The following is a 17,442-nucleotide window of genomic DNA, read 5'->3' on the forward strand; positions in this document are numbered from 1 at the left end:
CAGCCATTACTTGACATGTTGTATGACTGTGTGAAACAGCACAGCGTGGCCTCACGTGCAAACAAGTATGAAGTCCTTCAGTGATGCTGAAGGCTGCTGAGTCTCAATTTCTGTGTTTCTAAATGGGAAAGCCCACAGGAAGGTTCAGCGCACCCTCAGTGAATGGAAGCACTTTACCCACAGTTAGATCTGGTATTGTAAATGATGTTCCTTTCTCATGATGCAAAGCTAAACGCTTTAACACTCATTCAATCTTCCCCGACACCGTGATTTCCTATAAAGGAATTGATACAACAATATGCTCAGATTTCTAATTGTGTGACAGCAGTTTTGCACAAATGAAACAAAAAATTTCAATTGACAGTGAGATGCAATACTACCACAAGGATGTATCGAGGCACTTCATTGTTAATGAGGGGATTGAGTCTAAACCACTGAACTTTGTAACATACATGTGCAAATCAAGGTCCACTGATGTTGAAGAGGCTGGAAATGCTATGAAATGAGGTGGACTCCAAACCAGCTCTGTTTAAAGTATGTTAAGCTCAAAAGCCATGGCAACTTTCAGCAAACGAAATACAAACATTCCTCCTGTAACTTTGCTTCTGAAACACCAGCCAGTGCTGCATCCAAACCACTCCTGAGTGTTTTGCTCTGATACAAAACAAGTATAATCCTCTATGCAAGGGAGGGGGGGAAGTATGATGTGAGGCACAGTAACATCCCTGGAGCATGAACTCAGGAAAGCAAATCATATTAAGCACCATATTAAAACAACCTTCACAGAAGACAATGTATATAATCAGCTAAAATGTACTTTTGTGCAGAGTGATGCAACCACATCTGTCAAATGGATATTTCATTAGAGTGAAGATGCTTAAGGTTAAATGGAAAACTGCTGTGAACATTTTTCTTGAGCGCCAAATGCATTAATTTTCTAAAACAATCAGTACACTGGGTACTTAAGAAAAGGTATGTTTATAATCTCTGTTTTGTAAAACTGCTCTTAATTGCTGTTTGTACTACCATATTCACTGTTCATAAGAATTCCAACATACAAGAGAGAATGCAGATCTGAGGGAAGGCTTGCAGCACAAAACCCTCTGAACACAGCATCTCAAGGGACCATAAGAATCAGTTTGTCGATTCCTGCAACAATATGTTTAGTTAGTACTAGTTTCCATCCACACCAAGCCTGGAGCACCCATTCCTGTGTTATGTGCACGTAACAACCTTTTTCATCCAGTATCATGATTTTAATGCCTCGAATTCCAGGAAAGGAGGCAGTAACACAGCTTATTTGGGCATTCAGTGATTTCATTAACTACTCCCTAAAACAGTCCTTAGGACACAGGATACAAACCTGCCAGAAACAGGAGTATGAGTAGAAACTCATGCAAGAAATGAGCACCAAATTCTTAATTTCTTTCCATTCAACTCAAGGAACTTGTTCCTTCTCCTCTCAGCACCTTTATGCTGATTTTAATGTACTGCCTCCAAGCACAGGAGGGACACCCACTTACCCAGACACTTGCACATTTCTGCAGCCTTGTATCACCAGTGCTGCACCAGTGTGTGCTGTACGCGTTGTGCCCAGTTCTTCTGGATGGTGCAGCTACAAAGCACTAAGTGAAATTCTACTCCTCTGTTACACAGGGTAACTAAAAGGAGAATTAATCCCAGTTAAAGGTGAGTGACATTTATGCATTATTAAGGATAACGGAAAGCCAGCTTTCTTGTATCAACTGTGCTTTGAATACGCAAATACGCTTCTAAGGATTTGAATCAGCACTAATAGAGTTTGTTGATACTAGTGAATTCTGCAGAGTCTTGAACTTTTGCTAAAGGACCTTTTCTTCCCCTTTTTAAAAATTCAAGGCACTATAAATACAGTAAAACAAGCAGATCATATAAGATAAAGGGAAGTGCAAATATGGACAAAGCTCAGCAAAATGACACAAACCTAATAGGAAAAAGTAAAAAAAGAAGAACTTATGCTAGATCTTACTGTGGTAAGTGTCGAAAGTCTTCTGAATACTGTTCATATTTGTAGTTCACAACATGCCACTGGGAACTGTAGTATTTACAAGCCTGAAGAAAAAAACACAAACAATGACAATAGAATTACTACAATTATTCAGACTCAAGAAGGCTAGAGAACTACAAAAGATCTGAGGGAGTCCTTTGTGCTAGAGAACATATTCTTCTCTTTTATAGCTGGGTGCACAGTTCTTGAAGGAAAGTCAGTCATATGTTTCCACACTTTGAAGCACACTTTCCCTTTAAAATTAAATACACTGAATCATACAGGATGGAGGAGGGGGCTGATAGCAATTTAACATGCTTTACTGATTCTCATCTACTCTGTAGGAATAATCATTAAATTATACTGCTATTGCCTCAGAAGATACTACCTAGTTTAGACCTGACTTTCTCTGTGGAAATTAATCACACATTTTTTGTTTGTATCCTTTTTCATTACCTAAGCTTTCCATTGTAAATACATTTGCCCTACTCCTTTTATTCCCCCTTGTTGCTGCACAAGCACTCTTACTTCTTGTTCTGCCCTTAAGGATTGATCTTTAACCTCTTAACGACATTCAGGAATATATTAATAGGACTATCATTTCTCACCAGAGTCTCATTTTCCCTTCCACACTGAACTGGCTCAGTCATCATCTCCTTGTAGTTTTTATTTTCTAAAAAACTTCTTGCTGGTTTTGCATTCATCTTTTGAAATTGTTCTTAATACATCGATCTCCCTTCAATAAGGGAACCAGACCTGAATAAAGACTATACTGAAGGGCTTTGCTATGCTATCAAATAGACCACAATAACTGTGCGACTTGATGCAGAACTTTTATCAATGCAATTAAACACAACATGACCCTTTTAAAAGCGACAAGATGCATGAAATAGGTACAGTTATTGATAAGGTACACATCTACAACAAGAAAAATGACACAATGTCACTATTTCCAGTGATTCTTGCTAGAGAGTGTAAAATGCAAACTGATACTTTTATAGTATGCTGAAGAATTTACCCCAGTATTGTATTCCTTTCTCTCCACACTCCACCTGAACATTTGCCCCAGCCCATGAAAGAAAGAGAGGGATCAAGCCTAAAACCTAACAGCAGAGGCTGCTGCCCAAGACCACAGGGAAAAGGAGGCACGTCAGGAAGGAAAATGGTGGAGATCTAAAACAGAGAAAGCAGCAGCACTGAAAGGTATCTGAGGTGGGAACAGGAAAGATGGTCTCACAGAAAGGCATGGGAAAGATGAGACTCCAGGAAACAAAGAGAATGGAATAAAGGACAGATCAAAGACATTTAAATATCAAAAGCTACGCAGAGAAAGTGGAAGAAAAGGCAACAGAGGGACGGAATAAGTTAGCACTCCTCCGACCAGAAGTATTCCCTCTCTTCCCTGCCAGCCTCTTGTGAAGCTCCCATGGGAGCCATTGCTTGCACAGCGGCCTCTGCCTCAGAGGGACAGGGAGGTGATTATCAGGCTGCTGGAGCACAAACCGAGATGGGGTGAAAACTTAGAGGTGGTGCTTTCTGAATTACCAGCACTAGCTTAACAAGACTCCTTTTTAAGTCTTGTGTAAAACTTGCAGAGTACATAGCCACAAATGAGTTTAGGAAGTCATCCAGGGTGTGGTCACAGCCTTCTGTGTCAGCTTTATTTGTTTTAGAGTATGGAAAAGGCGGCAAGGAAGTGAATGCCCATTTCTAGGCAGCTCTCTCCCACACTGAACTGAGCAGTTCAGCACAACTGAAGGCAGTCTGCAGTAAACACATTCCATGTGGATCTACCATCTACTTTCTGGGCTGACATAAACCCTCATTATCTTACAGGATGCAGAATAAAGTGTGACCATTAGGCAATATAAAATAATCACATATTCTCTGAAAATGAACATCATAATACAGCATTACAACTGACTAACTCTGCACCTTGCAGGGTCAGGTCCAAAGCCTACCCCTGACTACCATGTTCCTACACCACTGTTCGCACTTTGCCTTTGAATAGAGAAAAACGACAACAAAACAGCCCAAAATAACCTGTTTTGTGAATCTTCATAAAACAATTTGGTCGCTCTTGTATTTGTGTGATCTACGCTTTAGTTAAAACTATTTGATAGTCACCTGGGCTATAAGAACTCTCTTACAAAAGCAACATACACTCTGTTCTACATGAGCCAATGGAAAGCTCATTCACTGAACGTTGTGAGGATGAGCACAGACCCTCCAATTCACACTTCGTTTGCTTTCTACTTGGCAAATGTAAACCAACTGAACCTTCTACAGAAAGGACCACTTTTTCCCCATGGTATTTTCATTACTAACTATTCTACTTAACAGATGCAATTAGCAATTAAAGCCCACAGAGAATTCTCAACACAGGCTTTTATTGCAAAGATTATAGGCTGATGTGTTCAAAAAACCAGTTGTGAATAACATATAGAGCAAGCCACAGTATTTTAGCTTATAACTATAAAGGTTTATTGTGCTCCTCCTAGAAAAAGCTAATCAGAATAAAAATCAAAGGGGACAAGCAGCACATTCAAGAATCATTCAGTAAATTCACAAAAGGCAAGCCAATTCAGTGCAACAGCTAACACTGTTCTTGAACTAGCTTGTTGTGGCTGTTCATCTGTAAACTAGATCGAATTTAAAAAAATGCCCAAAAGTTACAGCATTTTTCTTCAGAATATCCCAACTAAAAATCAAATACTTCTGATTGTACTGACTTTTAATGATTTTTTTTTTAATGGGAAATTATTATTGGAAATTGAATTTTAGCAATGAGGCAAAATACCTGCGAACCTGATTTGAGGAGCAAGAAAAACCTTTCTAGAGGCAGAGATTTCACCAAGAGGCCTGAGCTGGATCCTACTGTTCCTGGCAAAGAGCGGAGGCACCAGTGCAGGGGCTGTTGAGCTCAAGTGGACTGCGGGGGAGGAAAAATATAGATGGAGAAATGGAAACTTTGGGACATGGGAGGGTTGGCACACATTTGCATGAACTTTCCTACTGCATTGTTGACCAGGCAGGCTGCACAGCCCATTCCCAAGGGCCCTATCAAATTCAGGTCATTTCTTTCCTTTTTTCTTTTTTGTTGTTGCCCAGCTGGCCTCATTTTTCCTTAGAGAGAGAATCCTGCAAGCTTTTTCCACCTATAACTTCTTAGCTCTGGTTCTGGTACTGACAGTATGATGGCTACCACAGTGAGAGAGGCACTTAAAAAAAGATTTACACTGCAATGCAAATTAATCTTTTGGAGAAAAAAGAAGAAAAGAGAATGGGAAGTGAGAGAAACATAAAGGAAGCAAACACCTTGAAACATCTGAAAGCAACTCCTCTGCTTATATTCTCTCTAAGATAGCACTAGGTATGTGGTCTTTGGAAATACAGATGCACATACGATAAAAGTGATTTGTGGAACAATTGGGATTCTTGCAGAGAAACTGCACGCACAGAGCAACCCTGCCACCTCACCCTTGAAGAGCAGCTATTTCTGAGGTGGAAAGCAGGAGATGTTGAACAGGGAAGGGCAAGCCCATGCAAGGCTTGGAAACAGAAAGCAAAGACGTTTCAGAGCTGGATGTGGCCACAGTGCTAAAGGGGAAGCTGCAGAGGTGACTCTATGCTCTGCCCCATGACCAGGGACATGCATGGTACTGCTCATAAACCCTTCCCAATCGCTTCTACCTCCTATGACCTCTGCTGCAACAACCAAAGGCAGCGTGCAGGGATTTGGGAAGATGGAAGGCAGTGTGTGATCACCCTGGCTTGAAATTCAGCCCTCCACCCATGCCTACCTCTGCTCCCTTAGCTCTGCAACAAACACGGCAGCGTCACAACGAGCTGCTAGCAACCTGTATTTTCATCTGGGGGCTCTCAAAGCTGTTTCCAAATTAACACAGTTCACACAAAAAAGTACAGTGACACAGCAGTGTAACAAACCAAAACATAGAATCATAGAATGGTTTGGGCTGGAAGGGACCTTAAAGATCATCTAGTTCCAACCCCCCTGCCATGGGCAGGGACACCCTCCACTAAACCACATTGCCCAAAGCCCCATCCAACCTGGCCTTGAACACTTCCAGGGAGGGGGCATCCACAACCTCTCTGGGCAACCTAGTCCAGTGCCTCACCACTCTCACAGGGAAGAATTTCTTTCTAACATCTACTCTAAATCGACCCTCCTTCAGCTTGAACCCATTCCCCCTTGTCCTGTCACTACACTCCCTGATAAACAGTCCCTCACCAGCTTTCCTGTAGCCCCCTTCAGGTACTGGTAAGCCGCAATTAGATCTCCCCGGAACCTTCTTTTTTCCAGGCTGAACAACCCCAACTCTCTCAGCCTGTCCTCATAGGAGAGGTGCTCCATCCCTCTGATCAGCTTCGTGGCCTCCTCTGGACTCGCTCCAACAGCTCCATGTCTCTCCTGTACTGGGGACCCCAGAGCTGGATGCAGTACTCCAGGTGGGGTCTCACAAGAGCCGAGTAGAGGGGCAGGATCATCTTCCTCGACCTGCTGGTCACACCTCTTTTGATGCAGCCCAGGACACGGTTGGCTTTCCGGGCTGCAAGCGCACGCTGCCGGCTCATGTTGAGCTTCTCATCAATCAATACCCCCAAGTCCTTCTCCTCGGGGCTGCTTTCAATCCATTCCTCGTCCAGCCTATAGTTGTGCTTGGGATTGCGCCGACCCACGTGCAGGACCTTGCACTTGGCCTTGTTGAACTTCATGCAGTTTGCAGGGGCCCACCTCTCCAGCCTGTCAAGGTCCCTCTGGATGGCATCCCTTCCCTCCAGTGTGTCGATCAGGCAACACAGCTTGGTGTCGTCGGCAAACTTGCTGAGGGTGCACTCGATCCCACTGTCCATGTCGCTCACAAAGATGTTGAACAGTGCTGGTCCCAGTACCGACCCCTGACGGACGCCACTCGTCACCGTTCTCCACTTGGACATTGAGCCGTTGACCACAACTCTTTGAGTGCGACCATCCAGCCAATTCCTTATCCACCGCGTGGTCCATCCATTGAATCCATGTCTCTCCAATTTAGAGACAAGGATGTCGTGCAGGACAGTGTCCAATGCCTTGCACGAGTCCAGGTAGATGACGTCAATTGCCCTTCCCTTATCCACCGACACTGTAACCCCATCACAGAAGGCCACCAAGTTTGTCAGGCACGATTTGCCCCTAGTGAAGCCATGCTGGCTGTCACCAATCACCTCCTTATTTTCCATGTGCCTTAAACATTAAACAACATTAAACCACACTATTATTTTAAAGTATTAAACATCTTTAAAAAGTATTTATGTCTCGTGCTATCAAAAGACCCACTGTCCGTCAATAACATACGTCATTGTTTTGACACTCCAGTTCTTAAAAGTACTGAAAGCACTTAGATTTTGAAGTTGGGGAAATCTACACTGTGATGAGCAATAATAAAACTTTGTTACATTTATCAACAGCAGTTCCCATTTTAATTTGACTCTGAAATACACAACAGCAATAAAGATTAACCTGTAAATAAAAAAGCCTCAGAAATCAACTGTATGGACACACAACTATTTTCAGTAGTTATACAGAAGGCTGTGGATCTTTTAACAATATGATTAATAAAACTCTTGTTTAATAACTATCTACAGATCCTGTAGACACAACCTGCAAAATCTCAAATAAAAAAATCCCCTAGATGAAAGGCGAGGGCTCTAAAACCTTACAAGTGACAACTCCAACTTTTGTATGAGGGAAGTTAAGAGGTGTCCACATGAATACTGTACTATAACAGACAAAATGAACCAGAGCATCTGTCAAACGAAGCTTCAATATTCTTACACTGTTATTTCATTTTGATGTAGTGCTTTTCAGCCAGCACGGTCCCTACTGCTCTAAGGATGAAGTGCAAGGACTACAGTCACACACAGAAATGAAAAGCAGCCAACACCCCAGTGCAGGACACCTCAGTCTCAACAGCTCTCCCCAGCAAGCTCATCTCTTCATTGTCCTCATCTTTAAGAGTCATTTCCATACGTTAAACCACCACAATTTGACATCAGATATAGTCACTAAACAGGTTTAAGCCATGCTGCATGTGCAGAGTGCCGTCAGTATACTCCGTTCTGGGTTTACCTCAGACTCCTCACTCGATGCCCTGGCAGATTCCAGATGTCACAGGCAGGACACAGTCAGCTCACACATGCCACTCAGTTCCCAGGCTTTTTCCAACAGGTTGCTAAGATGACTACTGCCTGCATGGCTGTGATTCGAAAGAAGCAATTGGCTGTACAATGACTTTTAAAGCTACAAGCGTGCTCAAACACAGCTCAAGACTGCCAGCAGACTTCTGAAGGAGACAGGCCTGAGTGGAACCTACACAAGCTGGTCCTGTCATAACACTAACAAGCCCCAAATCAGCACATCTATATGACAACAGACAATCTACCTGTGACCAGTAATTATTGCACAGAATGATGCCAGCAATGGGGTTTTAAGAACACAGTGTGAACTCCAGCACCTTTGCTGGAACACAGATGAGACCACCAGTGACGGCACTTGCGAGCTGATCCACGGCCCAGCAGGTCACCAAAGGAACATTTCCTGCAGCAGCCACCACTGCTGGATCACGATGGGTCAGGAGGAACCTGCTCTACCTGGAGGGAGGGATAAGACAGCTTCCCAAAGGCCCCTCTGGGCTTATCTTCCACAATGACACTGCATAACTCAGGGAAGTGTCTGCAGCAAGCTGCTCCGTCCTCCTTCTGCCCCTGCACAGCTCCCGGCACACCCCTCCTCATCCACGGGGCCAGCCCCTCCACAAATGTGCTTCCCAAAAACATGTCCAAGCAGCACCTTGCATTTTTGGAGGGATGATCTGCCTTAAACTCATTTAAGAAAGGACAGTTGACAGCTAACACTTATTTACTTTCTGGATTTTTTTTCCATATATACCTAAAATTTCATTCATACAGATACACACACAGACAGTATGTGTGTGTGTGTGTACGTGCGTGCATGCTTTCTGAAAATACTGACTGGATGCAAATCAATATGGGATTAAATATATTGCAATTAGATAGCTTAAGTTCCTCAAACTAAATAGAACTTTGAATTGCAAAATGCACTATCCTTTTATATTTCTGAAAGAAACGTGGGGGAAAATCCCAAGGATTGCCATTTGATCTGCACATTCAGGAATACAGTCAGAAAAGGTGATATTAGGAATGTTTTCACTGTCTAAAAGGAAGAATTTTATTTTTGTTTCTTGTGGAGTGAATGTTTCTATTTGCCAAAATTATGGACCATGAGGACAATGCTGACTGGCATAAATACATGCAGCAGACTTTGTGAGGAGTGAGAAAATTCAGAATTTGGGAGGAAACAGCAAGGTACAGCACAGAATTCAAGGAAGTCAGGAATACTTAGAAAAAATAAACACTGAAGACAATTTTATTCTGGCTTTAAAAGTTCTGGAAACTTCTCTTTTCTTGGAACCTAATTTAGTTATTCAAGCTCCTCCTGCCTAAGAAAAGTGGAAAAATCCACAAGGAAAGTATCCTAAGGCAACTACAGATACAGGAATGATCGATTCACAAAGTATTACCTTTAGAATATACCTAATTATTAGGTATATTCTAAATAAAGGTACTCAGATATTAATTAATCATAAAATGTAAAATATTTATTCTCTTTGCATCCTATGGAAAATATTTAATTATCAAAGGACTTTTTATTTATTCAAGTCACTTTAATTTTATTTTTTTAAATTTTCATATTACAGTTTCAGCAGAAAGAAGAATAGACATATTATTTAAAGTAAATTCTTCTGCCTCACCTATTACCATAACATCTGAACATCACCAACAGTGAAAGTTTCTGGTTACTGAGGAATCTAAAAGCAGTATTAAGAGAACTAAATGAGACAACTAGAGGCACAAAACCTTCCAGTACACGTGGACAGCATCAAATGCTATCCATACTGAAAGCTCTCCTCAGCAACATCAGCCTCATCTTTCTTCATCTGGCCTGTCAGCTCTTTTGCATCCATAAACCGATATTGCACAGGCAATCAAGTCATCCTGCACGTCCTGTTTACAATTACTTGAGCAAAGGGAATCTGATCAAATCCCCAGGCTGTCATATGTATGGATTTTGGTAAGGGCTGGCAAAAAACCCCTGATCATTGAAGGGAAAGAGCTAGAGGTGGAAGTAAAGCCTCCCTGCTGTCACTGTAGGAAACGAACACCCAGGAAGAGACAGACAGGGTTTTAAGGCATTATCACAGACTTCTGCCCACCCTTTTAAATGACCTAGCGGTACCTTATAGACAAGGCCACCTGAACAACACCAAATGTCCAGAAGGATGAGACAGGACATCATGGATCTGAGCTCTTGAAACAGTTTCAGTACCATGTCCTCACGCTGCACCATAGGAAGAAAAATAGTTTTGCCTTCAACGGTAGACCCTTCATTTGTAGTTAACTGACTTGCTCCATGTCGTCGTGTCACAACTTGCTAAACTACTGAGATAGCATAATATATACTAACAGTCAGTGATAGCCATTACAACCTACAAGGAACACCAAAAAGGCTTCAGCGAGATGAAGCTGTACATTGCCTTTGTATAGCTGCCCCAACAATCTGATCAGGAATTAGACATTTGATCCTGGGTTGTAACAAGTCCAGCTGACCAACAGATAGTCAAGTATGTTCAAGATGGATGCCTTCGCTGTTCACGATGATATAGTATATTTGAAGAAAGAGAAGACTCCACTGAGTAAAGCGGTGGCTTTTTCACAGCTCCAAAAAAAAGTGAAGGTCACAAACTCCACCCCTGCCCATCTATCCAGAAGCACTGAACACCAGCCTGGAACACAACAGACTGCTGCTGGGTCAGTAGAGATGCGTGCAATTGCTACAGTGGACTACAATCACAGATCTTCAGAGCACTTCAGGCTCAGTTTTGCTAAATTTTGGACTAGAAACCATCCTCTTCCTGGAGCTTAATTTATTTTATATATAGCTTTTGGCTTTGTAGCAAAGTGGAACATATGCATTAGTACTTTAAAAGAGGGTCTTATCTTGCTACTATTCCATGCACAGACTTAGCTCTGTAGTATTGGTTTTTTCCACTGCTTTGCTCCTCTCTCCCCCTCCCCTTGGCTCACTGGTATTGCAGAGAAAGCTAATAGATGTGCACAATATGTATTTTACCAGGTTGTCTTTAGTATCCCCTTGGAGTACTCAGCTGTAATGATTTCCAGACACTGTGTACTATGTTCCATTTTTAGACCCACCACTTTCTCTGCAAAACCATGAGCGCAGTGCTGGCCTTGCAACTTGTAGAACCTTAAAATAAAAAGCAGACCCCAAAGTGCTGAAAGGGCAATGAGGCTTCTGGGAAGATAGATAATTCCACAAGCTATGTTATCTTTTAACCCTACTGTCAGATTAAGACAGATGGCAAAGTTCAGGCAATTTGAGCTGGCAGTAAGTTGTTATTGCTCTGTCTAGACCTGCTGGAGAGAAATAGGGCCAGCCTGTCAAACGTCACGTTCCATACAATTCAGCAGCTACATTTCTGCCTAATCTTGAATTTTATTTTTTCTAATCCCAGTGTTTGTCTGCCACTGACTTTTCTTCCACAAATTATCTTGCAGTTATAGTGCACATGAAATAGCCCATATTCATTCAAACCAGGAAGCCAGGGGTGAGAAATCCCAATCTGTAGAAGAAAATGGCAGAGAACACACACATTATCGGCTAATTATAAGTGCTTGGAGTTAAATCCCTTATAGAAGCTGGCTGAAAACTTGGTTTCATAAATATGTTTTGTTAACGCAAATGATGAGCTGTACTTTACACTTCTAGTGAAAGAAAGATGGGGAAGGTTCAGGGAGCCATCTAAAGTGAAATTCTTTTAACACTGCAGCCAGCACCTCCAATGTCCTTCAAAGTGATAAAACCAGTGACAACCTGAAATATCCCCTGAGGCAGTGGGAAGAGCAATCTTCTCCTATAAAACTATAGGTTTTTTAAAGGTAAAGCAATTAATCACTCCTGGTGAGGCGCTCTAACTGCCATAGAAGAACTTTCTACTATAAAGGTAGAACAGAGTCTAAACATTGACAATAAATATAACCCCCTACACATCCTTCACAGTGCAACTACTCAGAATAAGGTACATACCTTGTAATAACTCTAACAGTCTAAACCAGCATCAGATAGTTATCTTTTTTGGAAGGATATCAGTATTTTCAAAGTGCAAACCACATTCAGATCACCAATGATTAGCACTCGTGTAAAAATACCAACATCAGTATCAGTGGACTAATTAGTGAGAAGGAACGCAGCAGGAAAACAGAAGAATGAGAGGCTGATTCAGTTCATGTGCAATTTTTCTAGATACAAACATCTCAGAATAGGCACCTATAGGTATGCTGTTAACCCTCCCCTTCCTTCTGGCCTCCAAAATTCAAACCTGATTCAAATCACCTAAAAAATATTAAAAGAAAAAAAGATGTTCATTATAATCATAGCAAGCCTTTCCCAAACCCTTGGTTTTATTTAAAATTAAAGGATATACACACACTAAATATTTACCTCTTTAACAAATAAATTTTCTGCTTTTTGTTCTGCATCTTCAGGTACAGAAGGATACAGCGTCCTGATTTCCAGTGAAATTGTGTCTGTCTGACAATAAACAGAAAAAAAAGAGCAAATTAGTCAGAGTGACAGAACAGCAGTTTTGTCTCACGAAGAGGTTAAGAACCTTATTATTATGGCTTGCATTTTTCAATTTGTCATGCAGCCAATACACATGCACACCAACAAATACAACCCAGCTCCTGCCCACACACGCTATTCAATACTATCAGCTAAAGCATTAATTACAAACAAGAGCAGCGTTCAAATAGATTTCGGGGAACAAAGTTGTTCCAGACAAACTTGCTTCAGTCTCTGAGGTTTCTGATAAAAAAAGTCATAAAGTTTTCCTTAGATCATCCCCCAGAAATATACGCCAAATCCAACAGCGTTACTTGCTTCCTCCACTTCCCCTCTGCACCTCATGTCTTTTCAGCAAACAGAACAAAAAGCTTGAACTCTTTTGGAAGGAGAAGAAAGGAGCAGAGAGCCTTCCCAATAAGGTACAAAAGGACTGCCACAGGACAGCTTGATGGTCAGAAAGTAAGTGGAACCAGGCAACAGCTTCTCAGTGAGGCATTTCCATCTGTGGGTGCAGAGAGCAGAGCCAGGATTGACGTGGGACTCCTGATACTTCCTGCAACCTCCTTTCAGACTCAACAGACACCGCACAAATTAAGCCATTTTTTTGAAAGTAGCTCCTGACTGAGCTGGCTTGTCAGGCCCCACAGCAGGAAACCACACAGAGAAGTGGATCTCCAGAAGGTCTCCATAAGGAGCCAAGCTTCCCTTAGTTCCCAGCAGGCCAACGAGAGGCCAAGGCCACCAGCAGTGCTCCTCTCTGTGACCCAGGGCCTCCATGCTGAGGTCAGGCAAGGCAGACACTTTGCAAAAGTCACATGAGAGGAAGCTTTGAGGAATTTTTTGAGCTTTTTGAATTACTCCATGGATCTGGCTTACCCATCTCCTCTGCCATAAGAGGGGAAAACCAAACAAACTCAAACCCCAGCAGACCAGACTATGCTCTCAGTTACTATGGAGTAACTCTATTACTCAAGACAATGAAGGACTGAAATCAAGACTAACCTGATCTCTCAAGCTCATTTTCACTTCCATTACAGAAAGGCACGTGATTTCTGTATGGCATACAACTGGTTTAGTATGAAGCACCACTACTTACTAATACCGCAAAGCAGCCTGCAATATCTACTGTGCCCCTAGAGGATCTCCTCCCAATCCCCAGTCTCAACTAAAAAGTGACATTTTTTCTCTACTAATTGAAGCACCCAGACCCTACGTGACAATTGCCTGTATATTATTGACTGCATTTTTCCTTACAGCTTACACCGACCACACTGATTCCTCCCCATCACTGTCTATGTGAGTAATTATGAAAGAAAGGCATCTATCACTCAGGCACAGGCAAACGTCATGGGATTCCCCAAACTTTTTCTGTTTCAGCTGGATAGCTCAGGATATATTGTGATTAAAACACTTTGGCTCCCAAAAATAACGATGGTGCCTCGTAGACACCACAAAATGAAAAACCCCCCGTCCTGACAAACTAAGAGCAGTTCCCTAAATGCAGGTTCCTGGGCTCCACCCAGCTGTATTACCAAAGCCTGTGTGCACTGGAGACTTACACAATCCTTTAGTCTGAGTAAAAGAGACAGCAGATGGAGAAGCATGAATTTTCAGGCCACATTTAGTAATAGTGAAGATGTCTGAGACTCCTTGGTTGCTTAGGGGCTTCCCAGCAGTACCCACAATCTCTAGAACATGCTTCATTACTTTTACTTCACACATAGGACATTTTAAGTCCCTTTTTTCAAGTGGCCCTGAGAAGACGCAATCCCTAAGCACAGCTGAAACCCAAAGATGCCCCTGAGGTCCACCATACAGAGCTCTTCCCAGGGCCGGGGCCACAGCGCCAGCAGGCACAAAGCCCGCACACTGTCCTTCCATGATATCACCACCGCTGAAGATGAGCTGCTGTTTCCAGGCTAAGGAAGAATGGGAGGCCAGGAGAGAAGAGCCACATGACGCACTCAGTAGCTCACAGTGACCCTGTCGGGATGGTGACTAAGCTGCAGAGAGACCAACAACCTCTTCTGCTGCCCATAACAAAACTTACCTGCCCCAGGTATTACACAGAAGAGAGTTTCCAATATATTTTTTTTTTTAGTTAAGACATATAGTAAGTCAAATTTTTTACCTAATGCAATGCTTCTTGTCAACTGATATCAACGTGCTGACCAAGACAGCTAACATTTGCCTTCATGGGGTCACTGTGCCTCCCTCCCCTTACACAGCTTGTTAAAGACTGTAGCTCAGCAGGACACATAACTCAGGCCCCCCATTTTGCCTGTGGTACGCTCCCCCACTTTCCTTCTCAACAAGACTGCACTTGAGAGAAAGAAACATAGCTGGGCAAAACAGAGAAATCAGGTAACAGCGGGCTTGTCGTGCTTGCAAACTTTGCCAAAGAATATCACAAGTTTATTTACATAGAATTGGGACGTGAAAAATCTGGTGCGTTGTTATATTTAAGCTTGTTTTAAAAACTACAAAGCACTTCCCTTCTGAGAATTAGTTATGTTCAACCACCACTTAGCTGCAAAAGTCTTGCCACAAAAACACTTCCTGTTCATAGCTGATTACTTCCAAAGTTAAATGCTCTTAAAGGCTGATCAGGCATAGCATGTATTCTGAATTAAAAAGGTTTTGGTGAAAATGACTAAATTTCAACAACAGACTAAGTGCTTCTGAAAGGGTTATAAAAAAAAATAATTTCTAGAATTCAGCATTTATAGACATGCTTTGAATGCAGCCTAATTTTCTAATGCTTAGGCAATCATAGCAATTCTCTGTTCAAATCAGGGGCCAACTATCTTCTCATTTGTGCATGCAAATTGTGATAATCAAATAATGCAGGTATCAGCCTAAAACATTAAATTCCATAATTCTTCTGAATTTTTTTTCATCTATTTGATATAAATATCCTATATCCAACAATGATTTCTGGCATTCAGCCAGGCTGTCTAATTTGCATAAACTGTTGGCCCCAGGTGTTTGATTAGTTATAAGGTGCAATTTAATTAAGCACCCTCTCTTGCTGCACCCACTTTCTACTGTGAAAGCCACAAGTTAATATTGTTCCTTATCAACGATTGATTAAGAATAATGTTTTCGGACAGTGTCTACTTTCCACTGACATGGTGAGTTTAGTATTTGAAAATGGAGTTCAAACTCCATCAGCCATTTCAAACATTTTCACTCCAAATCTATTCTAATAGCTTTTAGTCTGAAAGCATGCTACCAGTGGTTAAATCTTTAGACAGATGCATGAAAAATGATTATATTTACTTCCTGAAAAGGCAGCCCTTCTAAGAGAGCTAACCACACATGGGCAGAAATGTTTCTGTATGTTAATGCTTAGATTCAATCTCTCTAAAGAAAAGCTGCTCAGCCCCATTTTCATCCAAGTAAACAGATTTGCTTAACATTACCAAAAACTGTAATGAGTTAGTCCATCAAATTAAAAAGCAGGATAAGATGCAACTTTTCCGTACAAATACCACCATGCAAATGCTGTCGCTATACGGGGCTCCCGACAGGCTGCTGTCTGCTGTCCCAGCACAGACCTCACCGAGGAGGTAGGAGCGTGGGGGCAAGGCGAAGGGAAAGCAAGCACAGAGCACATTTAAAAGGCAGAATTTACCCCATCACTCACTGAATCACGTTCAGTGTGAGAGGTTATTCTTTGCCCACAGTGTTTGCTTTGCTGTCTCCATTCACTCTTTTTAAATATCTGGAGCGCATCCTTCTAATCCAGATACCTCTCACTTTCCTGCTCCTCTCAGCTGACGTGAACTTGCAAGGATGCTCATATCCCATTAGTCATGAGAATAACAGACTCAATTTCTGCTCCTCTAAGGATACTGCCTATCACAAGGGAAAGTGGGAGATAAATCATGTGCTATTGAAAATAACCCATGATCTCACCACTGTAACTCTTCTGATCTTAGAAATAACAGTCAGGTTTACAGGGGTATTTCCAAGGAGGCTCTAAATCCTGTGCTTAGAGCTGCCCCTATGGCACAGGTGCTCTGTTTCATGTGAAAAGGCAGTGTCATTGCCTGCTCTTGCTCTCTGTCCTTAAAAGATGCATCTGGTTCTGCTGTGAACTTCTGTATTCAAATGAACAACTTTTGTCCCTGCCCAACATCTAGATAGCAGAGGATTTGCAATCTGAAAAATAAGGAGATTTTGGCTTTTCCTTGTTCAGAGCTAACAAGAAGCAGCCTGGCAACAGTCACGCCTGCAGCGACGGAGAGTATCAGCTCTGCAGGACTCAGCCCCTCCTCTTATGCCTCTGTGATACTTTGGCAAGCACCTGGGTGGGCTTTCAAAAGCTCAGAAGAGCCAGGAGCACATCTCAGACTGAACTTCAATAGGTTTTGCCTTACACAGGTAAGCTTTGCCACCTTACATCTATCCTACATTGAGGCAATAAATTATTATTTCTACTGCAGGTTCCAGTCAGACATTCAGCCACATTTATACATATTTATAGTTTAAGAAAGTCTGAGTTCCACTTTTCAAATAGAGATGTAAAAAGTAGTATGTGGGGAGAGAAGGAGGAACAAATTTTCATGACCCAGAGTTTAACATGCTTTTATACCATATCAAATTGAAGTACCTATTAAATACTTTCAGCTATGTTTTTATGACAATTAACTTATATTTATCAACACATTGTTAACATATACTTAGT

General features: G+C 42.0%; 1 protein-coding gene across 10 annotated transcripts in view; it reads right to left on the reverse strand.

Annotated features, from left to right (window-relative positions):
- The window catches only part of DOCK10 (dedicator of cytokinesis 10), a 162,696-nt gene that overhangs the window by 80,536 nt on the left and 64,718 nt on the right, over positions 1-17,442 (reverse strand). For all 10 annotated transcript variants that reach the window (XM_075761024.1, XM_075761023.1, XM_075761021.1 and 7 more), the window contains exons 3-4: positions 12,624-12,713; positions 2,009-2,091 (exon numbers count right to left, since the gene is read on the reverse strand). In XM_075761024.1, coding sequence (XP_075617139.1) covers positions 2,009-2,091; positions 12,624-12,713 — 173 coding nt within the window. The remainder of the gene's footprint in view (positions 1-2,008; positions 2,092-12,623; positions 12,714-17,442) is intronic.

The sequence above is a fragment of the Balearica regulorum genome, chromosome 9 (genome assembly GCF_011004875.1).
Source record: "Balearica regulorum gibbericeps isolate bBalReg1 chromosome 9, bBalReg1.pri, whole genome shotgun sequence".
NCBI lineage: Eukaryota > Metazoa > Chordata > Aves > Gruiformes > Gruidae > Balearica > Balearica regulorum.